This window comes from Polyodon spathula, chromosome 6, assembly GCF_017654505.1.
Source record: "Polyodon spathula isolate WHYD16114869_AA chromosome 6, ASM1765450v1, whole genome shotgun sequence".
Lineage (NCBI taxonomy): Eukaryota > Metazoa > Chordata > Actinopteri > Acipenseriformes > Polyodontidae > Polyodon > Polyodon spathula.
The window spans coordinates 68,776,621-68,792,413 of NC_054539.1; the positions used below are offsets into that span (position 1 = coordinate 68,776,621).

The 15,793-nt window shown below is 36.6% G+C and overlaps 1 protein-coding gene across 7 annotated transcripts in view; it reads left to right on the forward strand.

Annotated features, from left to right (window-relative positions):
- rock2a (rho-associated, coiled-coil containing protein kinase 2a) overlaps positions 1-15,793 on the forward strand; it is a 64,273-nt gene that overhangs the window by 35,625 nt on the left and 12,855 nt on the right. For all 7 annotated transcript variants that reach the window (XM_041253540.1, XM_041253543.1, XM_041253539.1 and 4 more), the window contains 14 exons: positions 4,230-4,321; positions 5,912-6,071; positions 7,276-7,339; positions 7,771-7,782; positions 7,902-7,990; positions 8,356-8,404; positions 9,062-9,197; positions 9,399-9,490; positions 9,922-10,168; positions 12,349-12,455; positions 12,785-12,944; positions 13,321-13,481; positions 14,148-14,332; positions 15,070-15,139. In XM_041253540.1, the coding sequence (XP_041109474.1) occupies positions 4,230-4,321; positions 5,912-6,071; positions 7,276-7,339; positions 7,771-7,782; positions 7,902-7,990; positions 8,356-8,404; positions 9,062-9,197; positions 9,399-9,490; positions 9,922-10,168; positions 12,349-12,455; positions 12,785-12,944; positions 13,321-13,481; positions 14,148-14,332; positions 15,070-15,139 (1,624 nt within the window). The remainder of the gene's footprint in view (positions 1-4,229; positions 4,322-5,911; positions 6,072-7,275; positions 7,340-7,770; positions 7,783-7,901; positions 7,991-8,355; positions 8,405-9,061; positions 9,198-9,398; positions 9,491-9,921; positions 10,169-12,348; positions 12,456-12,784; positions 12,945-13,320; positions 13,482-14,147; positions 14,333-15,069; positions 15,140-15,793) is intronic.

The window sequence follows — 15,793 nt, forward strand, 5'->3', positions numbered from 1 at the left end:
AGCGAGGTGACCAGAACTGCACACAATATTCAAGATGAGGTCTTACAAGTGCATTGTACAGTTTTAACATTACTTCCCTTGATTTAAATTCAACACTTTTCACAATGTATCCGAGCATCTTGTTAGCCTTTTTTAAAGCTTCCCCACATTGCCTAGATGAAGACATTTCTGAGTCAACAAAAACTCCAAGGTCTTTTTCATAGATTCCTTCTCCAATTTCAATATCTCCCATATGATATTTATAATGTACATTTTTATTTCCTGCGTGCAGTACCTTACACTTTTCTCTATTAAATGTCATTTGCCATGTGTCTGCCCAGTTCTGAATCTTGTCTAGATCATTTTGAATGACCTTTGCTGCTGCAACAGTGTTTGCCACTCCTCCTACTTTTGTGTCATCTGCAAATTTAACAAGTTTGCTTACTATACCAGAATCTAAATTATTAATGTAGATTAGGAATAGCAGAGGACCTAATACTGATCCCTGTGGTACACCGCTGGTTACCACACTCCATTACCACACTCGTTTTATCACCAAACTCCTCAATAGTGTGTTCCAAGTCATTATTTTATTACTTTAACATCTCAAAAAGTTCTGCAAATGTCTGTGATATTCTTTGAGCGCTGGATGCGGAAGCAGCAATCTCCTTTATTTGTGTCCATCTTCTCTCTGTGGTGCAGCTGTTCGCTCTATTGCTCACATGCCCCTTTTTTCGGCTTCATTCGGCCATTGAATGGTTTTCTCGGCTTTTCCTGGAGAAAAAACGACTAGAGACCTGTGCTTTACGTCTTTTTGATGATGTCGGACAGGAAAGGGAAAATCATAATGTCGGACCTTGTCCGACATAGGACCGCAAAGGGTTAATACGTGGCCCTTTTATTGTGTCACTGAGCATAAGCAGACATCTGATGTTTTCAATATTCTTATTGAAGCACTCAGCCATTTTGTTACTTTCAACTATAAGTTATTTTAATTCAACACTACCAGCTGGATTCAGTGAGCAGTTAACGGTAGAAAAAAGACACCTAGGCACCTCTTGCCTTCCAAGTTTTTGTTTTCCAAAGGAAGAGTTCAAAGTATCTTTATAATCTACCAGATGTTGTTTAAAAGCTAAGAAATGCAGAGTCAGGCCAGTATCTCTCCATCTCTGTTCCAGCTTGCGTCCTAATGATGTCATAGAACACAGCTGCTTATTGTACCATGTAGAACTGGGGGGGGGGGGGGGGGACCTTTTCTTGTTTTTACCGGGGCTAAACTATTTAAAATGTTAGTGAGGGTTGAGTTATAAATATCAACTAAGGCCTCAGTATCATATAGATCAACATTACCCAGGGAAGAAGACAGAACAGATTGTGCAAATTTACCAACGTTAATTGCTTTGAAATTATGGATGTTGTATTTACGCTGACGATTTTGGATAGCTAATGGGAATTCCATATCAAAAACACAGCCTGGTGGTCAGAAATGCCCCAGTCTTGAACCTGCAGGTTTTTAACTGTTAAACCAGTGGAAATAACAAGATGGAGTATATGGCCCTTATTATGTGTGGGAAAATTAACATGTGAATAACACAAAAAATTCTACTGAGAAGGGAAAGTGCTGCGAGTCAACATGGATATTAAAATCTTACTAAAATCCAAAACCAAAGAAGATAAAAGTTGGGAAACTCATCCAAAAAGGAATTGATGAGCGATAGATGAGCACTACTGCTAGCAGCTGAGAAGAAAGTAGATTAAAAGCCAGGCATTCAAATGAATCAATTACGGGAGGTGGGGTCAGGGCAACATTGATGGGATATGTAACTGCCAAGCCTCCACCCCGACGTGGTGCACGTGAACTTTCCAGAAATCCAGACCCAGCCGGTAGTACCCGATTTAGTACAGAAACCCAGACCCAGCCTGTAGTACCCGATTTAGTACAGAAGCCCAGACCCAGCCGGTAGTACCCGATTAGTAGACCTCAAGTCTTTGATCTATAATGATTTATTTCAAAAACAGCCTTATTAGTCACAGAAATGTGTTAAATAAGGCCAACTGAATTAATTTAGGTACAGCATAGTTAGTCAGTGAGGACTTTGGAAGACTGCGTAAACAATGTAAGTCTACCCCCGAATACTTAGTACCGCTTCTAGCTCTCTCTTATTGTTTCTTCTCCAGTTCTCTTTCTGTTCTTCAGCTGTCTTTCCCTCACACCATACTCTTCATCTCGGTAGCCAGCTCTCTAGTTTCCGCAGCTCCAGCTCTCTTTCGTCTCCGCAGTCCGTTTCTCTCAGCAGCCACTGACTGGTGTCGATTCACCTGTCTGTGACGTCCATGAGCACCTGCTGCAGTTGAACCTTTGACTCTGGGTCACAGAACCTTCCCGAACATGGTTACAGCAGACCGAGGGTCATTATAATAATAATAATAATAATAATAATAATAATAATAATAATAATAGCTTGTTGTAAATGTTGTATGCGGGACAGTGTAGTGAGATACAGATGCAGCAGTAGCTGATTTACTAAACTCAGGCTGGGCAGCGTGAATTCTACAGTGACTAATGTCTGTACAGACAGTACTGCTTTGTCTTGGTACAGTGTTTTATCTGTGAGTGTATATGGCACGATTATAATAAAGCCAGACGTAATACATGTGCTAAATCATAATTCAATTGTCATTTCATACTTTTCTTTGCTTGTGACAGTTTTGCTATTATGCTTAAAGAACACGCTTGCTGCATTAGTAATTAAAGTACTAGATTGAATAGCCCCAGGTTGCAGCAGTTAGTGAATCAACCCAATAGTATTTATTTTTGTGATGTGTCATTGTGTACATGTGACATTATGGTGTTCTTGTCTGGTGTGTATGTGTGTGCTCTTTGGCAAGCCCTTCATTGCGTATGTGTGACAAAGGAAGACGCTTTCCTTGGTGCTTGCTGAAGTACGTCACATCCACGATTTGCTTCACTGTTTGGAGCCATTTGTTTACAAGTGAACTGGAATACATTTTGTTTCACATTGCAAAGCCAACCTAGACCACCATTTCAAGTGGTCTCGGTTCACTTGGTTTGATGCGCATCTTTGTGTGATTTACGTGGTTCTCGTAGGTTTCACATATCACTCCAAGCAATCCGAACTGCACTTCAATCTGCATCACAGGGACAAACGAACTAGGAGTGGCTGTGTGTCAAGACTCGAACAGTATGAGCCTAATAAATATGATCTAGCTGCTGGAATATACAGTGCAACACTATATCTTGGTATAGGGCTGTTCGTGGTGAACTGCATATTCCTGAGGAAATGCCATTCGTGAAAGAGCTCCCTGTAGTACAGGGCCAGAGCCCTGGAGCCCAAGTGGAGATTATAGAGAGGGAGGAGGTGTTTTTGAGAAGAGCGAGGCTCAGTTAACGTGGGGCGGGAGCACTTCTTCCACGTGTGGAGGTCGTCCTGTTTACTTTAACTTTAGAGCTCTAGGGATTCATTTAAAACAGATGCTCTTTTTACATATACAAGTTAGCCATTCAGGTGCTTAATGTGGTAGGAAGGAATAAGCTACTGTGTTTTTATTTAAAGTAGTGACCATCCCATATCTATTCTATGTTACTATCAATGTATTTAAAAAAACAAAGTTTTTTGGGTTTTTTTTTTTTTTTTTTTTTGGGATTATTAGGTTGATGTGTGATGTCATGGTTTTAGTGAAGTACACAATGATGTTATTCATTGTGACTGCTTTGAAAGTTTATTTATTGGATAACAGTAATTTTATGAATTGCCTACCCCCTAACCTGAGCCCTACATCACTCGTATGGTGTGGACAGTTCTTTTGTTTTTTTTTTACATTTGCAGCTGATTCCTTGGCTCGCATGCAAGTGCTCCCTCCCTGTCTGAATTTAAATTGAAATATGGTTTGCACCACACGTGGCAGGCTGCAGAGCCCCGTCCATTTTGCTACTTGCAAAAAAGGCTGGGTTACTTTGAAAAACACTGGGGGTGGGGGGGCAGTCCTTCAAGATCCTTTAGTGCTTTTCTTCACAAGCAGCTTTTTATTTAGTTTCCAAACTTTGGTTTATTTTTAGTTGTTAATAATAATAAAAAAAAAAACTCTAGTTAAAAAAATAACAAGACAAAACATTTAAAAACAATCATCTTGCTGTGTAACCAGAGGAAAACATTTTCTGCAACAGATTTTCATTGTGGGAGAATGTTTTGTAGATGTGTACCCTAAACTGGACTAATTGCTATGTACAGGGATGTGCGGCTTGGGAGGAACGGAGTGGAAGAGATAAAATGTCACCCTTTCTTCAAGAACGATCAATGGACGTTTGACACCATACGTGAGAGTAAGTCATTGCATTACATTTATTATTTGTGTTTAATGTTATGTAAATGTTTGTGTCTTTTTTAAATCATGTGTGAGCAATATACAGTATGGTGGAAAGAAAACAGTAAAAGTAACAGTAAGATTGGTCATTAATATAGTTTTTTTTTAGACATGTGTTTTGTTTGCTTCGGCTTAGTCCTTAAATTTCTTCGATTATATATTTGTCTCCATCTGGTGCTGTGCGGGATATCTGGCATACATTTTATTACCCATGCAGTATGTCCTCTAATATAGAAGTTGATGTACGCAGTGTGGGATGTGCAGTTTCATTTTAATGGGTAACTGTTGCAGATGATCTATAATGACTGGGTTGCTGAGAAAGATTGCTGGGTATAAACATTGTAATCTGTGTTCAGAGCAGTTTGGAACTTGTACTCAGCCCATGTTGAATGTATGAAATGTGGTGTTTTTTTTTGTTTTGTTTTAAAGTGCAAGCTGTATATGTAATGTATGTATTCAGCTGGAATGGTTATAAATTTTCTTATTTATAACATTATTATAAAAAGAAACATTGTTATACATGGTTAAACATACTATACTATACTATTTTGTCACTGCTTGTTAGAACTTAGAGCAAGTAGCTGGGGTCTGTTTCAAAGCTCTTTTCAAAATGTGCGCTGATAGTGTAAGGATTATTGCCCACATTGTCAAACAGGTAACACAGCAATAACGATACACAATGTGGTACGGAACAGAAAAGCCAGAGCACTTATGTTTTTAATCGCTCTTCCTGCAGTGATTTAGAGGACAGAGCTCAAACCCCAGTGCACTAGAGCAGCCATTTTAAAAATAGCTTTGAAACAAACTTCAAAGTTAGAAGTGTAAAAAGGTCGCTGGATGTTAACAAGGAGAAGAAAAATTACAGGTACATTAATTGAGCAGTTGTAGCAACACATGGGGACGTATAACGCTATATTTTTCAGAACCCCGCTACTTACTCTCTAAGTACATTTTGAACTTAAAATGGTATTCTGCATAAAACGTTCATGACATAGAAACACGTTTAGACCTCAGAATTATTGCTTATGAAAAACAGCCTCCAAAGAAATTTTAGTGCCATTAATTGCTCGAGTTAAAATGGCAATAGGCATGGCTGGAGCTTCCAAGTTAAATAGTGCTCCCCTGATATCACAAGAGCTGGAACTATTCGGCAAATAATAAGCTGTTTAAATCCATCTCAGATTCTGGTTATGGGATTGACATAGCTGAACTCTGTTAAATGGGACAAAAATTGAACATTTGTTTCTGTATTGCTCTAGGCTGACCTTTCAAGAATATCAGTAACATCACTTGGTTTTAATATACTGAAGACCAACATACTGTAGGGACACATTTCAAAGTGTTCGCTAGTGTACTCTATGTTTTTACAAATGTATCCGGTAAAGTACAGAGTATAAATCATACATGCAATTTTTTTGTTGTTTTTTTTTTACATACTGCCAGTTCATATTTGTAAAAAAAAAAAGAAAAAAAAACACATTTTGCAAAGCTTTGTTCTCAAGGTCACTATTCTCTTGAAGGAATTATGACAAGTTTTCTCTGTCCTCAGCTGCAGCTCCTGTAGTGGCAGAATTAAGTAGTGACATAGACACGAGTAACTTTGATGAAATTGAAGATGACAAGGGTGACGTTGAAACTTTCCCTGTCCCCAAAGCCTTTGTTGGAAACCAGCTTCCTTTTGTAGGATTTACCTACTTCAGGGATAATCAGTAAGTGCATTTTTAGAACTGGCACCTAAGCATCGTTAATTTTATATATTTTTTGTTGTTTTGCATGCGAAACAGAAACTGTTTTATATGATGGATTGTAAAGTTGTACAACTAAAATAAGGCTGCCTGAGTGCTGTTAGTTTGTTTGTACACAATGTACTTACACCTAGGAATACGCATTTTGATAGAAGCATTAAGCATTGTTTGCACAGGCCCTTTTTATTAAGGTTTCGGAATGTTTCCAGTAATCTACAAAGCTGTCAGTAGCCCACTGGGATGTTGTAGAAAGACTTCAATACTCAGACTACAGAGGACTTTTAAAAAATCTGGAACAGAGTACCCTCTGAAAAATACCTGGGTATTTTAAACCATCACGTGGCAGCGTAGCATTAAATTATTCACTTTTTAAAATCACCCTCCTAGATATGTTATGAGTTTTACTGCTTTCCTAGCCTCTCCAGTAGGCCAGATGGAAACTGAGGTGCAGAAATGTAAAACCTTTAAGAGGACAATTCCGGCACAACAGGCTGCTAAAGCATTTGGTTGGTAACCAAATCTGATTTGTGTACGAGGTACCTTTGCCTGTCTGTAATTAAGAAAGAGAACCCCCTAATTAACCCCTAATCAATTTGCCAACTTTCAAAACTGATTGTTTCATGCATTATATTTCCGCATGGAATAGTTATGCAGAAGGGATCTACATCCATTACTTGCCAAATGCATCTTGAATCCTCAAGGTGTGCAGCATCAATTGCAAAGGTTTGTGAATTACAGCCATGTTGGGTATTGACATGTAAGTCTTGCAGCCTCAGTAAGCAAGCTTATCTGAAGTGCATCTGGTGGAATAAACATACATATATATTTCAGAATCAAGTGTCATTGTTTTTGAAAATAAAGCATTTCATGTTTTGTGTGGTATTTCATTTAAAGAAAGAAAACATTTGAGTAAAGATTAGCAAGATTGAAATTCAGAGAAAAAAGTATGAATATGCCCATCAGCCAAGCAGGAATTTATAAGTGAATGAAAAGTAGACTGATTTAAAAAAAACAAATAAAAACCACTTTTTTTTTTCCTCTCTCTCTCTCTCTCTCTCTCTAAAAGGGTTAGTGGAGATTTAGATCTGAGGGCACTGAAAAAGTGAACAGATTGGCATCTGGCACAGTTATTCAGATTTAAAATAAAAGAGCTGTTTCTTTTCTGCAGGTTGCTAAGTAACTTAAAGCCGTCCTCTGTAGAAAATGAACTCACGACTTCAGATAAAGGGGAGGTGGGTGTCTAGAGATTTATTATAATATAGTTTGTAATTATTTGATCTACTTTGTCATACTGTAGAGATGTGATTTATCCATGCATAATTATTTTGCATAGAGTAAAATGGGTCCAACTTTCTTATGTTTGTGTTTTAAAAATTAACTGTTTTGTTTTGTAGTAGATTTACTTTTTCATATGCAGAAAAGAGGCTAGCTTTGTCATTCCCAGATAGCTTTTGTTAGCCATAGTTTATTATAAAAGCAATGCTTTAACTGCAGCTTTTAAATGTGAGAGGACTTCTTTGTAGTCAGACAAGGAAAAGTGGTAGTCTTCTAAGGCTACAGTACAGCAGTGGACTGTTTTACTTAAAATAACTATGTATATTTAATATCATTAAGCACTGGTAATTATAGTTTTTTTTTTTTTTTTTTTTTTTCCTATTTACAGGACAGTGTAGCGGTAAGTGACGTTTTATACTGTTTTTTTTTATTTAAATCTGTTCCTTGTCTACGTACTATATTTTTATGTACATTCATTCTCACAAAGTTAAGCTTTACACATCGTTCACTGTCCTACAGTCTGCACAGCTCCAGAAGTTGTTGCATCAGATAGAAGAGAAGCTCAACAATGAAATGCAAGCCAAAGATGAGCTGGAGCAGAAATGCAGGTACATCTATGATTGTTTGTTCGTTTGTTTTAATTCTGTATTACGTGAGAAAAAGTAGAATCTGCCTTGGTGAGAACGCTGTGTTACATTGTGTTACTAATTAGTGAAGAAGAGGGCTGTCTCTGTTATGTAAGAATTCAGTTTCTTACAGCTACAGTAGATTAAGTTACAGTTGCTCACCCCCCCCAAAAAAAAGCTCTGTTTTGCGGCACTAAAGGTCCCCTGAAACGAGATTGCCACAGGAAATGTACATACCTGTCAGTTGTCTTTTTATAGGAATCCTATCGGAGTTACTTGCTTTCTGAACCCACAACCTCAATTAACAGGTTTGATGTATTCATTTTTTTTGTTTACTCCTCTCCTAGAGCTGTCGGTAACCGTCTTGAAAAAACATCTAAAGAGCTGGATGAAGAGGTGATGCTTTTTGTATTCCATCAAAACCAATAACAAAATGGATATTATAGATTGCATGTGAATACAGTATGTGAGTTTTAGGTGTTTTTTTTTTTTTTTTTTTTTTTTTAATAGATTTATAACTTGAATGGTATTATCTTTTTGAAAGATTCTGAGCTTAAAATATATAAACTTTAGTTTAATTTATAAAAAAAAAAAAGTTTGGTAATCATTAGAAAAATCCAAAAAGTAGGTCATTTTTGGTTTAAGTGGGTCTAGATGTTGTAGAGAATACGGCTATGTCCTATATTGACATAATTATCACATTAATATGTAAATAACTTCTCTCTAGTCACACATTACTCAGCAAGTATGACCAGCCCCAGGGACATTAGAGAGTTTCCAAACCACATTTCGGAATCCGTATTGATTTCTATGGTCATGCCTTTGTGTGTGAGTAAACATAACTACAAGGCAGTGGCTGAGGCAATGAAGAATCTGGAAAACTAAGTTATCTTTTTTTGTAAATTTATTAAGGTTTTATTTGCCATTCATAATTTGCTGTAGCCTGGTCTGGAAACTAATTTTACATGGTCTTATACAGTACAGTAAGAAATAGAAAAATACATTGATAATCTGATTTTCTTGTCCATAGTAATCTGTGCTTTAACATTTCAGATTAGCTCCAGGAAAAATCTTGAATCAAATCTAAGGCAGTTGGAAAGGGAAAAAGCGTTGCTGCAGCACAAGAATGTAGAGTATCAAAGGAAAGCTGAAAACGAAGCAGACAAAAAACGCAGCCTTGAAAATGATGGTATGTGGATTGGGATTTATTTTTAAATGCTGTGGGTGTGTATATATATATATATATATATATATATATATATATATATATATATATATATATATATATATATATATATATATATATATATATGTGTCAAACATATTGCAAGTCATTGATTTAAATTGTATTTATAAAAATAAGTGAATAATGCATAAAATACTTTTACAGTTAACAGCCTAAAGGATCAACTAGACGATTTGAAGAGGCGGAATCAGAGTTCTCAAATATCGAATAATATGAATATACAATTGCAAAGACAGGTGTGTGTGATCACAAAGTGTTTCAATTCAGCGCCATAGACTGATGTAAAGTGCGGAATTAAATAGTGATATGTGTAAAAAGGCATATTGGATTGCATGTGTTTAACCCAAATTACAATGAGTTTAATATCATGCATTTTAAGACCGCCATCTCAATCTTGTTTTACTACATGTAAAAAAGAAAAGACGGGTATATCAACCAAATATGTGTGAGCAACCACATCTCTTTCTTTGTGTGATTGACCATTCAGAATGAATTTTGGCAGAAGGTGCACATGGTAGCATTTTTGTATTCAACTTGGGCTTTTCAGTTTTCTTAAAGCACTTGTTTTGTAGTTTTTAAGCCCCAAGTCAGTTCCAGCACTACTAAAGCCCATGTAGGTCGCTGTTCATGTTGCTAATCATTTTATTTTACTCATGTGGCTCATTAGCTGGATGAAGCAAATTCCTTGCTGCGCACAGAGTCTGATACAGCAGCCAGGCTGAGGAAGAACCAGACAGAGATGACAAAACAGTTACAACAGCTGGAGTCAAATAATCGGGAACTACAGGATAAGTGCTGCATGTTGGAAAACACCAAACTCAAACTCGAAAAGGACTTCATCAGCCTGCAGTCAGCCTTGGAGTCAGAAAAACGAGATCGAAGCCAAGGCTCGGAGATCATAAGCGATTTACAAGGTATTTAACGCTCCTGCCTTAGTGTGGTCAAGCTTTGTTTTAATAGCATTATTTTTTTTAAGTAATTAAAATCATCTCAATACTGTTACTACACCGTTGAAGTTTTGCTTCAACACTGCTTAAAACAGTGTAACAGACACAAATGTCATACTAAATTCTGTTCTAGAAGGGATTATATCCTGAGTGTTTACCACAAAACTAATCTAACCTGACATGTTTATGGATACAGGATTTAGTAATTTTTGGGGTGTGCTCTACAGTTTTATGGCGATTCATAGCTGTTTTCTGTTAGGAAATGGTTTTATGGTTATGAAACATTGTCAGTCATTGTTTAATACTGAGTTTAGTTGTATTATTGGCTCCAAAAACTTTGATTGGTCCTGTGCTCTGTTATCTACTGATAAGAAGCAGTTTTTTTTTTTTTTTGTTTTGTGAGGCACTAGTATTGGACTAAATATAAAGACTAGGTTGATCTGACTTAATAAATAAATTTATATATATATATATATATATATATATATATATATATATATATATATATATATATATATATATATATATATATATATATACACACAGCTCTGGAAAAAATTAAGAGACCACTGCAAAATTATCAGTTTCTCTGGTTTTACTATTTATAGGTATGTGTTTGGGTAAAATGAACATTTTTGTTTTATTCTATAAACTACTGACAACATTTCTCCCAAATTCCAAATAAAAATAATTGTCATTTAGAGCATTTATTTGCAGAAAATGACAACTAGTCAAAATGACAAAAAAGATGCAGTGTTGTCAGACCTCGAATAATGTAAAGAAAATAAGTTCATATTCATTTTTAAACAACACAATACTAATGTTTTAACTTAGGAAGAGTTTAGAAATCAATATTTGGTGGAATAACCCTGATTTTCAATCACAGCTTTCATGCGTCTTGGCATGTTCTCCACTAGTCTTTCACATTGATGTTGGGTGATTATGCCACTCCTAGCGCAAAAATTCAAGCAGCTCGGCTTTGTTTGATGGCTTGTGACCATCCATCTTCCTCTTGATCACATTCCAAAGGTTTTCAATGGGGTTCAGGTCTGGAGATTGGGCTGGCCATGACAGGGTCTTGATCTGGTGGTCCTCCATCCACACCTTGATTGACCTGGCTGTGTGGCATGGAGCACTGTCCTGCTGGAAAAACCAAGAGCAGAAGGAAGCAAGTTTTCTTCCAGGACAACCTTGTACTTGGCTTGATTCATGCGTCCTTCACAAAGACAAATCTGCCCGATTCCAGCCTTGCTGAAGCACCCCCAGATGAGTCCAATTTTCAGCTTTGTCCAACACCTGGTCGTCTAATGGTTAGACGGAGACCTGGGGAGGCCTACAAGCCACAGTGTCTCGCACCCACTGTGAAATGTGGAGGAGGATTGGTGATGATCTGGGGGTGCTTCAGCAAGGCTGGAATCGGGCAGCTTTGGCATGAATCAAGCCAAGTACAAGGTTGTCCTGGAAGAAAACTTGCTTCCTTCTGCTCTTGGTTTTTCCAGCAGGACAGTGCTCCATGCCACACAGCCAGGTCAATCAAGGTGTGGATGGAGGACCACCAGATCAAGACCCTGTCATGGCCAGCCCAATCTCCAGACCTGAACCCCATTGAAAACCTCTGGAATGTGATCAAGAGGAAGATGGATGGTCACAAGCCATCAAACAAAGCCGAGCTGCTTGAATTTTTGTGCCAGGAGTGGCATAAAGTCACCCAACATCAATGTGAAAGACTGGTGGAGAGCATGCCAAGACGCATGAAAGCTGTGCTTGAAAATCAGGGTTATTCCACCAAATATTGATTTCTGAACTCTTCCTAAGTTAAAACATCAGTATTGTGTTTTTTAAAAATGAATATGAACTTATTTTCTTTGCATTATTCGAGGTCTGACAACACTGCATCTTTTTTGTTATTTTGACCAGTTGTCATTTTCTGCAAATAAATGCTCTAAATGACAATATTTTTATTTGGGAGAAATGTTGTCAGTAGTTTATAGAATAAAACAAAAATGTTAATTTTACCCAAACACATACCTATAAATAGTAAAACCAGAGAAACTGATAATTTTGCAGTGGTCTCTTAATTTTTTCCAGAGCTGTATATAAAACAAATAATATGGCAGCTTTACCACTTTCTTTGTAATATTTTTTAGGACGAATCTCTGGTCTGGAGGTGGAGCTCAGAAATGTAAAAGCTTCAGTATCCAAAGCTGAAATAGACAAAAGGCAACTTCATGAGAAGCTGACAGACATTCAAAAGGTGAGTTATGTTAGATCTTAGAAAAGCATAAGCTAGGCACTTTTTTCCTTCTCTGAATACTGAAGTAGAAGTACAATTATAAATTGGCTTACATGTATTTAAACCTTCCATTCTGTTAGTTCTGTCTAACAATTGGAAAAATTAAACTTTCTGTTGTACTCTACTTTATGCAAGTTGGAGGTTATTGTAGATTACTGATTTGTGCTTCAATCTAAATCATAGTTCTGATGGAACAAGTTTACTAGTTTTAAATTGGTGAGTCTGAATTGTATGTATAGTTTCATTCTCTCTCTCTTCTGACCTATTGTATATCCTTGTTCCCCATGCAGGAGAAGAATAACATTGAAATAGACATGACTTATCAATTGAAAGTGCTGCAGCAGAGCCTAGAGCAGGAGGAAGCCGAGCATAAAGCTACAAAAACACGGCTAGCAGACAAAAACAAGATCTATGAATCCATTGAGGGAGCAAAGTCAGAGGCCACGAAAGGTAAGTGGCAAAAACATATGCTGTTAACGTTGCCTTCTCAGAAAAGGTGATATGAAATCTCAATTGGTTAATAAAAATAAAAAAATTGTGAAGATGAGAAAAATGTTCTTAAAAAAAAAAAAAAAAGGGGCAACCAATTGTACAGAAGATTTTGATTAAGGTTTTCTGATGAAGAGTTAAATGGTGGTAATGTTTGATTCATGGGGATTTTAATATACAAAGTTTACATGATTTCTCCAGGCACCATTTCTATGTTATATATTAGCCCCAAATGTGTTGCTGTGGCTTTACTGTGATGTAAACATTGCAGCCTGATCATGTGGTGGGATTGTTGTTTATAACAATATTCCGCTGAAAAGGTTTGTTTTCCCCACAGAGATGGAAAAGAAGCTTCAGGAGGAAAGAACATCAAAAATGAAGGTTGAAAACTTGTTGCTGGAGGTTGAGAAGCAGTGCTCTATGCTAGACTGTGATCTCAAACAGTCATCTCAAAAGTTGGAAGAGGTGTATAGGCAGAAGGAAAAACTAACAGAAGAGGTATGGCCTGAATCCTTGATAACTATTATATATTTTACTTTCAGCCTGGTAGTGTGGCAACCAAATATGCCTCCCAAATTACAGTGAGAAGACTATTTTGCATATTTTTAGATATTCACAACTCTCAGCTATTTAATATGTCAAACACATTTTGCAAATTATGGGCTAAAGCTTGTAACAAGTTTTGTATCATTTACCTTGATCAATCTGTGACATTACATACACATGATTAGATTTTTGAACCTCTGGTCAGTTGGGGATACTCTCACATGTTTGATCTGCACTGTCACAAATAAATCTGAACATTTTACTATTATTAGCTAGCATAACAGTTTAAAATATAGTTTGATACTGGATTACTTACATTGATCTGCATGGGTCAGCAGTAAACATTGCAGCAAGTAAATCAGCAGTATAACACATTGGTTTGCTGCATTGTTGAATGCTGCCTCAGTCTCGTGCATTTTGAGATTGTTTCTGTTTATGGTAAGTCTTGTTCTGCCATGAGGGAAACACATGAGGCTCTTTGAGGTGCTGGTTTTAATTATTTGGAAAAAGCAGTTAAAATGATTAAAGTATCAGCCTAATAAAAAGCATATAAAAATCTGTGTTCCTTTGGCACATTAAGGCTATCTGTGTCCTGATCAGAAATGTGTGTTCTTTCAGGTGAAGAATCTGACGTTGAAAATAGAGCAAGAGACACAGAAGCGCAGTCTGACGCAGAACGACCTGAAGATGCAGAGCCAGCAAGTGAACTCGCTGAAAATGTCAGAGAAGCAGCTCAAGCAGGAGATCAATCACCTGCTGGAGATCAAATCGACCCTGGAGAAGCAGAACAGCGAGCTGCGCAAGTAAGAAAAAAATGAATTGGCTCCCAAGTGCAGTGGGATTTAGATGGCTTTGCATATGTTGCATTGCCAGGAAAAAAAAAATCTTTTCATCTTTGATAAAGCAGGAACAATAGTCTTTTAGTTTAAATTAATTCATTTACTATGAAAGAAGTCAGTAGTAATTGTTGTTACTGTACTGTTTAGTTACAGGCAGTATTTTTTCTACTAGTAATATTTGCAGAATTCAATAGTGAAAATGTGAAAGGCCTTATGTATGCCCATAGCATGGTTTACGGGTGTCAAGTTCATACCTCTGACAGTGCTTATGGATTATTTTCTTCTGAAATAACACCACATGACATCTGATTTTATTTTACTAGTTTTGCTTATTTTATATAGTAAAAGTTTCAACTAGAAATTGTAATTTCTTCAGTGACATTTAGAGAATTTTAGTGAAACATTTATGTAAAGGTTTTATCAAATGTCTTTGTTGTTCTACAATATGTATTCTACCATTTTAAGTTTGTTTATTTTATGCAAAAATTCAATACTAGATTCTACGGTAAAACTTTGTTCTTTGCCTTCATCATTAGACATAAAGGACACTGAAAACATTCTCTGCTCAATGAGTTGAATTTTTGAATTGAAGTTGAATAAGTTGAATTGTTAGGTTTTCCTGTAAGTGTGTGCGTGGTTTATTTGTAACCAGTGCTGCAGCTCATCTATTTTTCCTGAGAGGTGTCTGGTTTTGTTTTAAGGGAGCGCCAGGACGCAGATGGGCAGATGAAAGAACTTCAGGATCAGTTTGAAGCTGAGCAGTACTTCTCGGTATACTTTAAATTGTTTAATGTATAACAGGTTTTATTGTGACTGCATGTTAGGTAGCAATATACAACACTTTTAAGTCCTGCCTTTTTACCTGATGGTTTTAAATGCAGCTTGACAGATACATAGATAGTATGTATTTTTTTTTTTAAATATTGTATTCTTAAATATACCAATAAAATTACAAACTCTGTTGGGCAGCAATTTCTTGTTAACATGGGGTTTAAACCATAAATTTTCGATGGTACTGCTTTAAACACTAGGCTAAACTACACACATACTATTAAATGCTAACTACCACTATACTCCTACTACCAGCATACACTTCTGCAAACAATTAGGGTTTCTTTACATACTCGTCTACACACTCGTTGCCTGTACTGCAATAAATGCCAGACCTGTTTGGTGTCCATGGTGGTGATCCACCATTTTGAAGTATGGGTGGGCAACAGGTACGAAGGCTATTTGAATATTCTCACTTGACACCTCACTTGATATCTGTTTTTCATTAGCATGAATAATAGAAGAATTCGGGATTATTGAATCTATGATTACACCGCCTTGTTTGGAGCAGGATATATTTGTACATGTTTTTTTTTTCTGTTTTAAAAGAATACTTTATCACAAATCTGTGCTCTACCAGATATACCTGTTTTC